Source organism: Mobula hypostoma, chromosome 2 (assembly GCF_963921235.1).
Source record: "Mobula hypostoma chromosome 2, sMobHyp1.1, whole genome shotgun sequence".
Classification (NCBI taxonomy): Eukaryota; Metazoa; Chordata; class Chondrichthyes; order Myliobatiformes; family Myliobatidae; genus Mobula; species Mobula hypostoma.
In genome coordinates, this window is record NC_086098.1 from 135,329,146 (window position 1) to 135,345,452 (window position 16,307).

General features: G+C 43.1%; 1 protein-coding gene across 1 annotated transcript in view; it reads left to right on the forward strand.

The window, feature by feature from the left end:
• Nucleotides 1–16,307, forward strand: part of LOC134359514 (myelin and lymphocyte protein-like) — a 35,905-nt gene that overhangs the window by 16,164 nt on the left and 3,434 nt on the right. Inside the window, exon 3 of the mRNA XM_063072877.1 lies at nt 1,299–1,424. Coding sequence (XP_062928947.1) covers nt 1,299–1,424 — 126 coding nt within the window. The remainder of the gene's footprint in view (nt 1–1,298; nt 1,425–16,307) is intronic.

Genomic DNA, 16,307 nt, shown 5'->3' on the forward strand with positions numbered 1-16,307 from the left:
AACCCCGAGATCCATTTTCTTGTGGGCATACCCAATAAACCCATGATAGAATAATAACCATAACAGAATCAATGAAAGACCAGACCAACTTGGGTGTTCAATCTGTGTGTAAAAGACAACAAAGTATGAAAATACAAAAAGAAAGAAATAATAACAATAATTGAAAAAATAATCAATAAGCATCGAGAACGTGAGATGAAGGGTCCTTGAAAGTGAGTCCTTAGGTTATGAGAATATTTCAATGATGGAACAAGTGAAGTTGAGTGAAGTTATCCCCCTTGGTTCAAGAGCCTGATGGCTGAGGGGTAAAACTGTTCCTGAACCTGGTGGTGTGAGATCTGAAGCTCCTTTACCTTCCTCCTGACGGCAGCAGCAGGAAGAGAGCGTGCCCTGGGTTGTGGGGGTCCCTGATGTTGGATGCTGCTTTCCCGGGACAGTGTTTAACGTAGATGTGCTCGATGTTGGGGAGGGCTTGTTGTGGGATTTTCCATGTGACAGATTGGTGTTTCCCTGCTGGGCCACAATGCAGCCAGTCAATACACTGTCCGCCACACACCTGTAGAATGCTTGTCACAGTAGAAACGTTACATGCTTTACTTGATGTTTTAGTGCAGCAGTACAGAATGATCACAAATAAGACCAATTATAAACATAATCCCTATCCTTTGAACATAATTAGTGATTTAATGGAACAGAGAGAGGTAAAAAGGGAATGAATGTAAGACTATATGTTTGAATTCAAAGGCCCTTCGGCATCCTGAGCTCACTGGCTGAAATGATTCGAAATTACTTTCCAGCTCAGGGGTACCCAGCGTTTTTTATGCCATGGACCTCAACCATTAACTGATGGGTCCATGGACCCCTGCCTAACTAATCACTAACAAGGTTGCAGAGTTTGAAAAGGGCATGGAAAGAGGTCCTTTAGCTCAATGCTGCCCTTATAGTGGCAGATAACATGTCTGCTGTCTTCTGAAACCTCAGCCAAGTAACCATTATTCACATGTGGAACTGGTCCACGGGTGTCAGTGCCTTCTGATGATGGGTGCTTGACTTAACGCTTTAACCACTTCTATTTCTGCAGGTGTTGCCTGATCTGCTCAGATTTACTGGCAGTTTTGTCTATTATTTCTGTTTCTAATCTCAGGAAGGGAAATTTGGCTGGTTTTCATGAGCCTGACTTGAGGACAACTACTGCAGCATCCCTTTAGCTTAACGAACAGTTCACTTACAAGCCAGACCTGGCTGTGATATCATTGTGTAGACTGGTTTCTCATTCTCTGTTTCCTCCTCTCTTCCAGGATGTTTTCTACCACTTCATTGCAGCTGTGTTTTATTTGAGTATTGCTGTTTTGGAGGCCAGTGACACAAGGTTTATTCTAATCGAAAAGGATCAAAAGAATTACAGAATCAATATTGCTGCCACAGTAAGTCACCATGATGTAGTTGCAATATCAGAATGATAGAGTCATAGAGGTGTTCATCTCAGAAACAGGACCTGTCTATACTCACCATTGCACTTATGTTTACTAACTCCATGTACCCACATTAATCCTCACGCTCAAAGGCTTGTGTGGACATTTCTTAAATGTTGTGAAAGAATACTTACCTTCATCATTTCCTCAGGCATTTTGTACCAGATTCCAACCATCATCTGGGTGAAAACTCTCTTCAAAATCTCCCAATACTCATCTATACCTATGACCTCTTATTTTAGACCGAGGGAAAACTATCACGTTAGGTGGCGAGGTGGAGATACGGCTCTACCAAAGGAGGTGTAAGGTGTTCCTTCCCTCCGCTCACTGGCAGATCACCCTTGAGTAAGGTGTAGCACCTGCTTAGACCCCCCGATCAGGGTCATTTGAAGCCATGGGAGCCGCTGGTGGATGATTGGATGAGCACAGCATAATTCCTGGTTATGCGACCACTGGCACCAGGCAGACAATTTCTGAAGAGTATTGATGATGGCCGGGGTAAAGACACAGCCCAGAAGAAGGCAATGGCAAACTGCTTCTGCAGAAAAATTTGCCAAGAACAATCATGATCATGGAAAGTCCATGGTCGCCCATATCATACAACATGACACATAATGAAGAAATGAACCCTATGTAATCACATCATAATTTCATATGTCTCAATCAGGTCCCCTTATTTTCTTCTGCCCTAGGTAAAACAAACCCTGCAATCAATCCTTCTTAACTGAAATCCACCAATCTAGACAACATCCTGGTGAATCCCTTTTGCACCGTCTCCAGCACAATCCCATCCTTCCTTTAGTATGGTTAAGTAATACCCCAAGTGTGGCTTAACCACTGTTTATAAAGTTGTATCATGATGCCTGTGTTCATATATTCTCAAAAAAAATTCAAAGTCCAAAGTAAATTTATTATCAAAGTATGCATATGTCACCATATACTACCCTGAGGCTCATTTTCTTTGTGGGCATTCACAGTAGATGCAAAGTAACACAACAGAATCAATGAAAAAATGCACGTGACAAAGACAGACAACCATTATGCAAAAGACCACAAGCTCTGTAATACAAAAAAGCATAAAAATGATGATAAATAATTAAAATAACATGCTGAATTTTCCAAATATTAAACGTAAAGAAAGATGCGGTAGAGCTAGTGGAATACAAAACAGACAGCAGGATACAATACAACCGATGGGTGAATATGAAACATGTTAGTATTTGGGATATCAACAGGCAAAGAAAACAGATCATTGTGCGATAAAAGAAAAACTTCCAACAGAATTTACCTTAAGCCTTAAGAAATTCTGCCAAACAGAGCTCAACAGGAAAAATATAATCCAAGGCAATAAACACTTCCACTATTCTCATATTAACATATTCTTTTGGCATAATATCTTGGTCCAAAACTGAGCTGAACAATTTACACTGTGTACATACATCTATTGATGCTTCTGGACACATCTTCAGTGATGTTCCTGGAATCATCGGGTGTTTCGGATCTTTCAACATCATACAACCTCCTCCAGGTGACCCAGCCGGGGCTGATCAGACCCCAGCTTGTGTCCAGATGGCTAGCTACTTATGGCTCCATGGCTCCCCTCTTTTGAACCACAGCCATCTTGAGGCCCTCTCTGCCGCATCGGTGGTACTGCGGATGGCTCTCCTCTTCCTCTCTCCCTCGATGCCCAAAATGCTGAAGGCTCTAGCTAAGGAACGGGCTGTGAATCCTCTAGAACCAGCCTCCACTGGGAGACACCTCGCTCTCCATCCAGCCTGCTGACAGTTGCTGACCAGTCCTGCGTACTTGGAGAGCTTCCTTTCAAAGCAAAGAACTGAAATAACAAATTTTAGAAAACACCCATGTATATTTGGACACACTTAGATTAACACTACCTAGGGCAGAAGGAGGAAGAGGCAAAACAGACATAAAAAATCTGCACAACAGTCAGATAAAATTTCCAAACATTTGCTTTCATCAAAGAAAACAGAATTCAGCACTACATGTGAGCATATGCAATTCTGAAAAGAAGCACACACCATTAAACTTAAATGAAAGCAGAACCCAGAAGAAATGAAGAAATTATTACTATAGAAGAAGAAGTTAACCAATAGAAGAATATGACCATCCATGGCAGATGTCTCCATGATCTGAGCAGACTAATTGTTGCCAAGGAAACTTTGAACGCCTGGCTCAGAGTTGGAGACCTCTTCCCAGAAACAGAAGGGTTCCTCGTGGCAGTACAAGACCAGCTGGTTAGCATAAAAAAAATCAAAAATGCATAATAAAAGACAATCAAACTCAAAGTGATAAATCAAGAAAAGGCCAAGAGAAACCAGGAGCAATCCAACACATTACAGTTTCGTGCAGCAGTTTACAGTAACTCAATCTGATTACTTACACAGGCACAGTCACGTGGGAAACGTCATTCACCAAAATTTCGCTTTAAAATGCAAACTCATGAAAGACACCATGCCTTACGATAAATATAAGGCTGATCTGGTTTTAGAGTCAGAATCCTACAAAGTATGTTACGACCAATTCATTATGACAGATAGGGAAATCCATAATAACCGTCTGGATATAATATTGCAGGATAAACAAGCAAGAGCAATTTACTTAATAGATATGGCCATTCCAAACACACCTAACATACAGAAATCAATAAATGAAAAACACCAGAAGTATACAGCACTAAAAGAGGAAATTGAAAGACTACGGAACATGAACGTTGCCCTGATGGTAGTATCTACAACTGCTATCATCTCAAAGGCAGTGCACAATAGCATTAAACAACCAGGCGCGGGCAGCAATATTTATGTAAATCTCCCGAAAGCTACAATTCTAAACACCACTAGAATAGTTCAATAGTTCCTAGCAATTGAGAAATGAGTGTGCTTAGTTATGCCCTTTTCTCAGGTTTTACCAGCTTGAGCTGAGAAAAAATAATGACAAATCATTAGGCAATAAATATCAAGAACATGAGTTATAGAGTCCTTAGAGTGAGCCCAAAGATTGAGGAAGAAGTTCAGTGTTGGGGTGAGTGGACTGGAGGAGTGGAAGTTATCCCTTCTGGTTCAAGAGCCTTATGGTTGAGGGGTAATAACTGTTCCTGAACCTGTTGGTGTGGGACTTGAGGCTCCCGTACTTCCTTTCTGATGGCAGAAGTGAAAAGAGAACTTGGGCTGGATGGAGGGGTTTGTTGATGGATTCCAAATCTTCGCAAACTTCTAAGAAAAGCCAAGGATCTACAAAGGCTGATTAAGCCAGCATCACGCACGCCTTCTTCACCACCCCATGTACCTGTGCTGCCACTTTCCTAACCCTCTTCCTCCTATTACCAAGATTCAATGTGCTTTAACCTTCAGGACTAACCTAAGCGTGCACAATCTTATTGAAGTCCTTACAGCAGTCCAGGTAGATGACTTCTTCATCACATTGAACAATATACTTAGTTAACCCTTCAAAAGCTTAATTAAATTAATGGGACAGAATTGCCCAGGAACATAGCCTTACTGACTTTCCATAATCATTCAAACACGAGGAATTCTGCAGATGCTGGAAATTCAAGCAACACACATCAAAGTTGCTGGTGAATGCAGCAGGCCAGGCAGCATCTCTAGGAAGAGGTACAGTCCATGTTTCGGGCCGAGACCCTTCATCAGGACTTGACGAAGGGTCTCGGCCCAAAAAGTCAAATGTACCTCTTCCTAGAGATGCTGCCTGGCCTGTTGCGTTCACCAGCAACTTTGATGTGTGTTCCATAATCATTCCCTGCCTTTCCAAGTGTAAATGAACATTGTCCCTCGGAATTCTTTAAGGGACTCCCTGCCCTGGCTTGCCTTTGCTCTCCTTCTTGTATAAAGGAATCATAGCAATTATTTATCAGTCATCTGGCACCTCGCCTCTGGCTAGCAAAGATGAAACAACCTCTGTCAGTGTCTTAGCAATATTGTCTCTAGCCTCCCATGGCCACCTGAGATTTATCTCACTAGGCCGAATGGATTTATTGACGCAACACACATCAAAGTTGCTGGTGAACGCAGCAGGCCAGGCAGCATCTCTAGGAAGAGGTACAGTCGAAGTTTCAGGCCGAGACCCTTTGTCAGGACTAACTGAAGGAAGAGTTAGTAAGAGATTTCAAAGTGGGAGGGAGAGGGGGAGATCCAAAATGATAGGAGAAGACAGGAGGGGGAGGGATGGAGCCAAGAGCTGGACAGGTGATTGGCAAAGGGGATACGAGAGGATCATGGGACAGGAGGTCCGGGGAGAAAGACGGGGGGGGGGGAACCCAGAGGATGGGCAACGGGTATAGTCAGAGGGACAGAGGGAGAAAAAGGAGAGTGAGAAAAAGAATGTGTGTATAAAAATAAATAACGGATGGGGTACGAGGGGGAGGTGGGGCATTAGCGGAAGTTAGAGAAGTCGATGTTCATGCCATCAGGTTGGAGGCTACCCAGATGGAATATAAGGTGTTCCTCCAACCTGAGTGTGGCTTCACCTTTACAGTAGAGGAGGTCGTGGATAGACATGTCAGAATGGGAATGGGATGTGGAATTAAAATGTGTGGCCACTGGGAGATCCTGCTTTCTCTGGCGGACAGAGCGTAGGTGTTCAGCAAAGCGGTCTCCCAGTCTGCGTCGGGTCTCACCAATATATAGAAGGCCACATTGGGAGCACCGGACGCAGTATATCACCCCAGCCGACTCACAGGTGAAGTGTCGCCTCACCTGAAGGACTGTTTGGGGCCCTGAATGGTGGTAAGGGAGGAAGTGTAAGGGCATGTGTAGCACTTGTTCCGCTTACAAGGATAAGTGCCAGGAAGGAGATCAGTGGGGAGGGATGGGGGGGACGAATGGACAAGGGAGTCGCGTAGGGAGCGATCCCTGCGGAAAGCAGAGAGAGGGGGGAGGGAAAGATGTGCTTAGTGGTGGGATCCCGTTGGAGGTGGCGGAAGTTACGGAGAATAATATGTTGGACCCGGAGGCTGGTGGGGTGGTAGGTGAGGACCAGGGGAACCCTATTCCTGGTGGGTTGGCGGGAGGATGGAGTGAGAGCAGATGTACATGAAATGGGGGAGATGCGTTTGAGAGCAGAGTTGATAGTGGAGGAAGGGAAGCCCCTTTCTTTAAAAAAGGAGGACATCTTCCTCGTCCTAGAATGAAAAGCCTCATCCTGAGAGCAGATGCGGTGGAGACGGAGGAATTGCGAGAAGGGGATGGCATTTTTGCAAGAGACGGTGAGAAGAGGAATAGTCCAGATAACTGTGAGAGTCAGTAGGCTTATAGTAGACATCAGTGGATAAGCTGTCTCCAGAGACACAGAAAGATCTAGAAAGGGGAGGGAGGTGTCGGAAATGGACCAGGTAAACTTGAGGGCAGGGTGAAAGTTGGAGGCAAAGTTAATAAAGTCAACGAGTTCTGCATGCGTGCAGGAAGCAGCGCCAATGCAGTCGTCGATGTAGCGAAGGAAAAGTGGGGGACAGATACCAGAATAGGCACGGAACATAGATTGTTCCACAAACCCAACAAAAAGGCAGGCATAGCTAGGACCCATACAGGTGCCCATAGCTACACCTTTAGTTTGGAGGAAGTGGGAGAAGCCAAAGGAGAAATTATTAAGAGTAAGGACTAATTCTGCTAGACGGAGCAGAGTGGTGGTAGAGGGGAACTGATTAGGTCTGGAATCCAAAAAGAAACGGAGAGCTTTGAGACCTTCCTGATGGGGATGGAAGTATATAGGGACTGGACATCCATGGTGAAAATAAAGCGATGGGGGCCAGGGAACTTAAAGTCATCAAAAAGTTTAAGAACGTGAGAAGTGTCACGAACATAGGTAGGAAGGGATTGAACAAGGGGGGATAAAACCGTGTCAAGATATACAGAAACGAGTTCGATGGGGCAGGAGCAAGCTGAGACAATAGGTCTGCCAGGACAGGCAGGTTTGTGAATCTTGGGTAGGAGGTAGAAACGGGAAGTGCGAGGTGTGGGAACTATAAGGTTGGTAGCAGTGGATGGGAGATCCCCTGAGCGGATAAAGTCGGTGATGGTGTGGGAGACAATGGCCTGGTGCTCCTTAGTGGGGTCACGATCGAGGGGTAAATAAGAGGAGGTATCCGCGAGTTGTTGCTGTGCCTCGGCAAGGTAGAGGTCAGTACGCCAGACTACAACAGCACCCCGCTTATCGGCGGGTTTAATAACAAGGTTAGGAGTAGTGCGGAGGGAGTGGAGAGCAGAGCGTTCCGAAGGAGTGAGGTTGGAATGGGAACAAGGTGTGGTGACGTCGAGACGATTGATGTCCTGTCGGCAGTTAGCGATAAAGAGATCCAGAGCAGGCAGAAGACCAGAGCGGGGTGTCCATGAAGAGGAGGAGGGTTGAAGACGGGAGAAGGGGTCATCGGTGGGGGTGGAAGTGTCCTTGCCGAAGAAGTAGGCTCGGAGACGGAGACGGCAGAAGAAGAGTTCCGCATCATGGCGAACACGGAACTCGCTGAGGTGTGGGTGAGGGGGACAAAGGTGAGGTCCTCAGTAAGGTACTAAGCACATCTTTCCCTGCCCCCCTCTCTCTGCTTTCCGCAGGGATCGCTCCCTACGCGACTCCCTTGTCCATTTGTCCCCCCCATCCCTCCCCACTGATCTCCCTCCTGGCACATATCCTTGTAAGCGGAACAAGTGCTACACATGCCCTTACACTCCCTCCCTTACCACCATTCAGGGCACTTTCTCCTTAATGGTCTTGGATATCACTATCTTGCTCCCTAATCTCTCCATCTAGTTTGCCTTTCTCTAAAATGAAAACAATGAGTATTCAATTAACACCCCAATCACAGATTGTTCCTTTGATTTTTAAAGGCAATTAGTGCTTTCCCTGAAAGTGCCTTGGCATTCTCCTTAATCTCGTCTACCAATGATATTTCATGGATCCTCTTTGTCTTCATCATTTCCTTTATAAATACTCTCCTACATTCTCTGTATTCCTTAAGGGTCTCTCCTGTTCCCGGTTGCCTGTACCTGCCACATGTCAAATTTTCATTGAAACTGTTCAAATAGAATACATCAATAAAATGTTTAACTATATTTTGGAACATTCTGATTAAAGCATCAGAATATCAAGCAGCAGAACAGTAATCAATAATTCAAATTATAATTTGAAAACTCAAATTGAAGTGCTAAGGTCTATTAGTAACAGTGGTCCATGCATATTGTTGAATGGGTTGAAATGTATCATCCAATCTGGGATGTATGTAACTTCAGGCCTTCAATTATATGCTTGACAACTCTCTGTAGTAGCTTTGGGAGGCACTAATCACTTGGGTGGGACAGAAATCCTCAAGCTCCCTACAATACCATCACCCTTGCTGAAACACTGCAGCAATTCAAGTAAATGTTTGACTCAGGGAAATAAGGACTGTGTAATACATGTAGGCTTATCTAGTGGATGCACAATATAAAAAAACACCAAAACTGTTAACCTGAAAAATAGGAACAGGAGTTGGCTATTTGGCCCCTCTAAACTACCCCATGATGTAAATTCAATCCAAATTCAATACCCTGTTCCAGTTTTCTCCACATATCGTTGATCCATTTTAATATATAAATCATTCTTCAATCTCTAACTGTTATTAATATCCTCATTTTCCCAAGAGCAGCTTTACATAAACATTAATTAAATGGTTCTACCTGAGTATAAGAATTGGGACATCATGTAACAAATGTAAAGGATCATACTTGGAAGTATTGTGTACAGTTTTTCCTAGCTATAGAAAGGATGTTATTAAGCCGGAAAGGATGCAAAAAATAATCGCAAGGGACTGGAAGGCTTGAGTTACAAGGAAAATCTGGGGAGCTGGAATTTATGAGATTGTGGATGACCAGATATAGGTTTATAATGTCATGAGGGGCATTTGAGAATGGTCACAGTCCTTCTCCCAGGATAGGAAATCCTAAAACTAGGGGGAATAAATTGAAGGTGAACAGGGAAAGATGTGATGGGAGCAGGAGGGGCAAGTTTTTTGCACAGAGATTGGAACTAGGTGCCAGAGGAAGTGATAGATGTGGATCCAATGGCAGTGTTTAAAAGACATTTGGACAGTTACACAGATAGGAAAGGTTTAGCGGGACAGGCAATTGGGGCTAACGGAGATAAGCAACTTGGTCAGCATAGAGCTGGTATAACTTTGTGTGAAGGGTTTGTTACCGTGCTATATAAACTCTATGATGCTGTGCCTCTGTTAACCATGAGGCCATAAGACATAGAAGCAGAATTAGGCCATTTGGCCCATCGAGTCTGCTCTGTCATTCAATCATGGTTGATCCATTTTTCCCCTCCTCAGCCCCACTCCCCAGCCATCTTCCCGTAACCTCTGATGCAGTGTCCAATCAAGAATCTATCAATCTCTGCCTTAAATATACCCAATGACCTGGCCTCCACAGCTGCCTGAAGTAATAAACTCCATAAAAATCACCACCCTCTGGCAAAATAAATTTCTCCACATCTCTGTCTTAAATGGACGCCCCTCTATCTTGAGGCTGTGCCCTCTTGTCCTAGACTGCCCCACCAAGGGAAACATCTTTTCCATATCTACTCTGTTTAGGTCTTTCAGTATTTGAAAGGTTTCAATGAGATCCACCTTCATCCTTCTAAATTCCAGTGAGTACAGACCCAGAGCTATCAAATGTTCCTAGTATGATAATCCTTCCATTCCTGGAATCATCCTTGTGAACCTCCTCCAAAACCTCTCCATGCCAGCACATCGAGGGGCCCAAAACTGTTCACAATACTCAAAGCGAGGTCTCACCTGTGCCTTATAAAACCTCAGCACCACATCCCTGCTCTTGTATTCTAGATCTCTCGAAATGAATACTAACATTGCATTTGCTTTCCTCACCACCAACTCAACCAGCAAGTTAACATTTAGGGTGTTCTGCACAAGGATTCCCAAGTCCCTTTGCACTTCAGATTTTTGGAATTGTTCCCTGTTTAGAAAATAGTTTGCAGATTTATTTCTACTACCGAAGTGTATGACCATGCATTTTCCAATGTAGCATTTCATTTGCCACTCTCTTGCCCATTCTCCTAATCAGTCTAAGTCCTTCCGTATCCTACCTGTTTCCTCAACAGTACCTGCGCCTCCACCAGTCTTCGTATCATCTGCAAGCTTGGCAACAAAGCCATCTATTCCAACATCTAAATCATTGATACACAGCACAAAAAGAAATGGTCCCAACACCAGCCCCTGCGGAACACCACTAGTCACTGACAGCCAATCAGAAAAGCATCCGTATATTCACACTCACTGTATCCTACCAACCAGCCAATGCTCTAGCCATGCCAGTAATTTTCCTGTAATATCATGGATTCTTAATTTGGTAAGCAGCCTCATGTGTAGCACCTTGTTAAAGACCTTCTGAAAGTCGAAATATGCAACATTCTCTGTGTCCCCTTTATCTATCCTACTGGCAATCTCCTCAAAGAATTCCAATAGGTTTGTCAGGCAAGATTTTCCCTTAGGACTTTGTCCTATCTTGTCCTGTGTCACCAAGTCCTCCATCACCTCGTCCTTAACAATTGACTCCAACATCTTCTCAGCCACTGAAGTCAGGCTAACTGGTCTATAATTGCCTTTCTGCTGCCTTCCTCCTTTCTTAAAGAGTAGAGTGACATTTGCAATTTTCCATGCCAGAGTCCAATGATTTTTTTTTTAAGATTATTTCTAATGCCTCCACAATCTCTGACGCTATCCCTTTCAGAACCTGATGGTGCAGTTCATCTGGTAAGGGTGACTTATATACCCTTAGGTCTTTCAGCTTTTTGAGCACCTTCTCCCTTGTAATAATAACTGCACTCACTCTCTTCTCTTATACCCTTCAATACCTGGCACACTGCTAGTGTCTTCCACAGCGAAGACTGATAAAAAATACTCACTTAGTTCATCTGCCATCTCCTTGTTTCCTGTTATTGCTTCTCCAGCCTCTTTTTCTAGCAGTCCTATATTCACTCTCATTTCTCTTATTTTTTCTCTCTCTCTTCATGTTCCTTGCGCGTTACACGCTTGGGCGATCACGGCTTTCCACATCGAACGTGATCCCACACAGCGTCAACGATATCTTGCACACTTGGATCTGTTAGTTCTTTCACAGTGTCCAGATATTTTTTTCTTTGCCTTTCTCTTCTGCATTTCCCAGGCATACGGCCTTGTAATGTTAGGCATTCTATTTCTCCCTTTCTGATGACATGGCCCAGGAATTTAAGTTTCCTCTCATTTACTGTTCTCATTAAAGATCTTTTTGTATGGGCACGTTGGATTACTGTCTCATTAGTTACCCTATCTCTATGTGATATTTTCAGCATTCTTCTAAGAAACCACATTTCTGTTGCTTCTAAGTTTCTTTGGAGTTCTGGTGTTATAGGCCATGTTTCGGAAGCATACAGCAAGATTGACCAGATGTAACATTTTAGTAGTCTAAGCCTTGTTGTTATAGAAATGTGTCTGTTGGTAAAAATAGGTTTCATTTTTTGGAAGTTGGTTTTGGCAATGGCAATTCTTATTTTTTACATACTTGAAAAAAGCTTTTACTCCATTTGGATATTGTTTTCTAGCTTGCTTTCATATTTCATCTTTTCCCTCCTAATAATTCTTTTAGTTGCTCTCTGTAAGTTTTTAAAAGCTTCTCAATTCTCTATCTTCCTGCAAATGTTTGCTTCGTTTTATGCCCTCTCTTTTGCTTTTACATTAACTTTGACTTCCCTTGACAGCCACAGTTGTACTATTTTGCCACTTGAGTGTTTCTTCATTTTTCGAATACATCTATCCTGCACCTTCCTCATTTTTTTCCCAGAAACTCATGGCACTGCCGCTCTGCCGACATCCCTGCCAGCATCTCCTTCCAATTTTCTTTGGCCAACTCCTCTCTCATACCATTGTAATTTCCTTTACATCACTGAAATATTGCTACGTCAGACTTTACTTTCTCCCAAAAAAAGTTCAAGTTGAGCTCAGTGATATTGTGATCACTGCCTCCTAAGAGTTGTTTTACCTGAAATTCCCTAATCACCTCCGGTTCATTACATGACACCCAATCTAGTATAGCTGATCACCTAGTGGGCTCAATGACAAATTACTCAAAAAAGCCAGCTTATAGGCATTCAACAAACTTACTCTCTTGAGATCCATTTTCAACCTAATTTTCCCAATCAGCCTGCACATTTAAATCCCCCATGATTATCATAACATTGCCCTTTTGACACGCCTTTTTCTATTTCCCATTGTAATATGTGGTCCACAACCCAGCTACTGTTGGGAGGCCTGTATATAACTGCCATCAGGGTCCTTTTACCCTTGCAGTTTCTTAACTCAACCCACAAGGATTCAACAGCTTCTGATCCTATGTCACATCTTTCTACTGATTTGATGCCATTCTTTACCAGCAGAGTCACACCACCCCCTCTGCCTACCTTCATATCCCTCCGAAACAATGTGTAACCTTGGACATTTAGATCCCAACTACAACCATCCTTCAGCCATGACTCAGTGATGGCCACAACATCAAACCTGACAATCTGTAATAGTGCAACAAGATCATCCACTTTATTTCTTATACTCTGTGCATTGAGCTATAACACTTATGAGAATCAGAACCAAATCAGGTTCATTATCACTGACATACATTGTGAAATTTGTTAGTTTTGTGGCAGCAGTACAGTGCATTACATAAATATGCTGCATATATATGCTTATATGCATATATATATATATATATATATATATATAAAATCGGTAGTGCAAAAAGAGAACAAAAATAATAATGAGTTAGTGTTCATGGGATTTGTCTATTCATTAATCTGACGGCAGAGAAGAAGAAGCTGTTGATGAAATGTTGAATCTTCAGGCTCCTACTTCTCTCTGTTGGTAGCAAACAGAAGAACACATATCCTGGGGATCATTAATGATGGATACTCCCATTCTGAGGGATCACCTTTTGAAGCTGTTCTTGATGGTGGGGAGGCTAGTGCCCATGATGGAGTCGGCTGAGTTTACAATTCACTGCGGCCTTTCCTGATGCTGTGCAGTGGCTCCCTCCATGCCAGACAGCCATGCAGCCAGCCAGAATGCTAACCATAGTACATCCGTAGAAATCTCCTTGAGTCTTTGATGACATGCCAAATCTCCTCAAACTCCTAATGAAATGAAGACACTGCCGTGCCTTTTCCATAATTACATCTTTATGTTGGGCCCAGGATAACTTATACAGAAAATAACAAAAAAAAAGGACTTAGAAATTTCATTTGTACTTTTGACATTGGTCTAGAAATTCTTTGAAGCCTAGAAAAGTGTATTAATCAGGTAGTGAATGGTGAGCCAGTGAACATTTGCTGTGAAGCCTGACACAACAATGGTGCATTACACGTAACTTGTGAGCTGTTGTGTAGTTGAAGACCTACAGGGTCAAATCAAGGCCTCTGTGGGGGGGGGGGGAGCGCGGGGGAGGTCTGTCATTCATTGCTGGCAGTTGGAGTCAAGTTTTCACTGCGTAGGGAATATGAGGATCACAAAGGGGTTTTTTTTAAACAGTTTTGCCTGTATTGCCTGCCACTGCGAGCTTACCCTGTAATATCTTAAAATGTTCAGTTTGGGAAAGGTTTTGCCAAATAGATCTATTACACTGCCTTGATCTCACCCAAAACTCAGCTTAGGTTTGTGAATGCTCTTCCTTTCACCCTGCAGTGTCAAGGTTGACTGAAAACAGAAATATCCTCCCCAGCAGATATGACATCCAAAGAAATGCAGAGAATTTTGGAAGTGCTCAGCCGGTCAGGCAGCATCGTGGAGAGAGAAGAAGAGTTTTCGACAGATTCTACATGATCTATTGAGTGTTTCCATAAGAGTATAAGACTATAAGCTACAGGATGAGAATTAGGCCATTTGGCCCATTGAGTCTGCTCCACCATTTCATCATGGCTGATCCATTTTTCCTCTCAGCCCCAACCTCCTGCCTTTCCACTGTATCCCTTCATGCCCTGACCAATCAAGAATCTATCAACCTCTGCCTTAAATATGCATATATCCACAGCTGCCTGATTCTCGACTCTCTGGCTAATGAAATTCCTCCTCAACTCTGTTCTAAAAGGACGTCCCTCTATTCTGAGGCTGTGTCCTCTGGTCTTAAACACTCCCACCATAGGAAACATCCTCTCCACATCCACTCTATCAAGGTCTTTCACCATTCAATGAGGCCACTCCTCATTCTTCTAAATTTCAGTGACAACAGGCCCGGTGGCTTCAACTGCTCTTCTTACGACAAGCTGTTTACTCCTGGAATAATTTTTTTGTGAACTTCCTTGAAACTCTTTCCGGTTTCACCACATCCTTTCTAAGATAAGGGGCCCAAACCTGCTCACAATATTCCAAGTGAGGCCTCACCAGTGCTTTATAAAGTTTCAACATCACATCCTTGCTTTTACATTCTAGTCCTCTTGAAATGAATGCTAACATCACACCTGCCTTCCTTACCACAGACTTATCCTGCAAATTAACCTTTAGGGAATCCAGCACAAAGACTCCCAAATCCCTTTGCGCCTCAGATTTTTGTATTTTTTCTGCATTTAGAAAATAGTCAACCCTTTCATTCCTTCTACCAAAGTGCATGACCGTACATTTCCCGACACTGTATTCCATCTGCGGCTTCTTTGCCCATTCTCCTAATCTAAGTCCTTCTGTTGCCACCCAATTTTGTATCATCTGCAAACTTCACAACAAAGCCATTATTCCATCATCCAAATCATTGACATATAACATAAAAAGAATCTGTCCCAACTCAGATCCCTACAGAACGCCATTAGTCATTGGCAGCCAGTCACTCTTTCTCACTCTTTGCCTTCTGCCAACCAGCCATTGCTTTATGCATGCTAGAATCTTTCCCGTAATACCATGTGCTTGTAGCTTGATAAGCAGCCTCATGTGTCGCACCTTCCCAAAGGACTTCTGAAAATCCAAGTACACAGCACCCTCCTTTGTCTTTGCTGCTTGTTATTTTTTCAAAGAATTTCAACAAACTTGTCAGGCATGATTTTCCCTTAAGGAAACCGTGCTGACTACGGCCTATTTTATCATGTACCCTGAAACCACATCCTTAACAATTGACTCCAATGTCTTCTGCACCACTGGGATGAGACCAGTTGGCCTGTAATTTCCTTTCTTCTGCCTCACTTCCTTCTTGAAGAGTGGAGTGACATTTGCAATTTTCTAGTCTTCCAGAACCATTCCAGAATCTAGTGAAACTTGAAAGATCATTACTAATGCCCCCACAATCTCTTCAGCCACTTCTTTCAGAACCCTGGGTGTACACCATCTGATCCAGGTGACGTATCTATCTTCAGACTTCTCTGTTTCCCAAGAACCCTCTCTCTAGTAATGTTAACTTCACACACTTCATGACCCCTGACACCTGGAACTTCCATCATACTGCTGGTGTCCTCCAGAGTTTTCAGGTTTTATTTCAGATTTCCAACAAGTGCAGATTATTGGCTTTTCATTCATACTCTTCACTTTAAAGAGCAAAAGACATTTAAAAAAATATTTCTTTGATATTGAAGGTGTAATGAAATTTAACCCTTGCCTTTATGTACTAAATTAACTGCACCAAGGAAGGCAAGTGCAGTGGGAGCAAAACTGAGGGCTTCACAATTTGAAGCCAATATTGTTCTCCACCAGACACCAGACATTCATGATTGCAAATCCCTCACCAACAATGATCAAGAGTTGGAGTTCAGTGAAGTATTTCCTAAATGCAAGGTGCTCTTGTCTGATTTTAGCACAACAAATCCTGCCATAAGTAA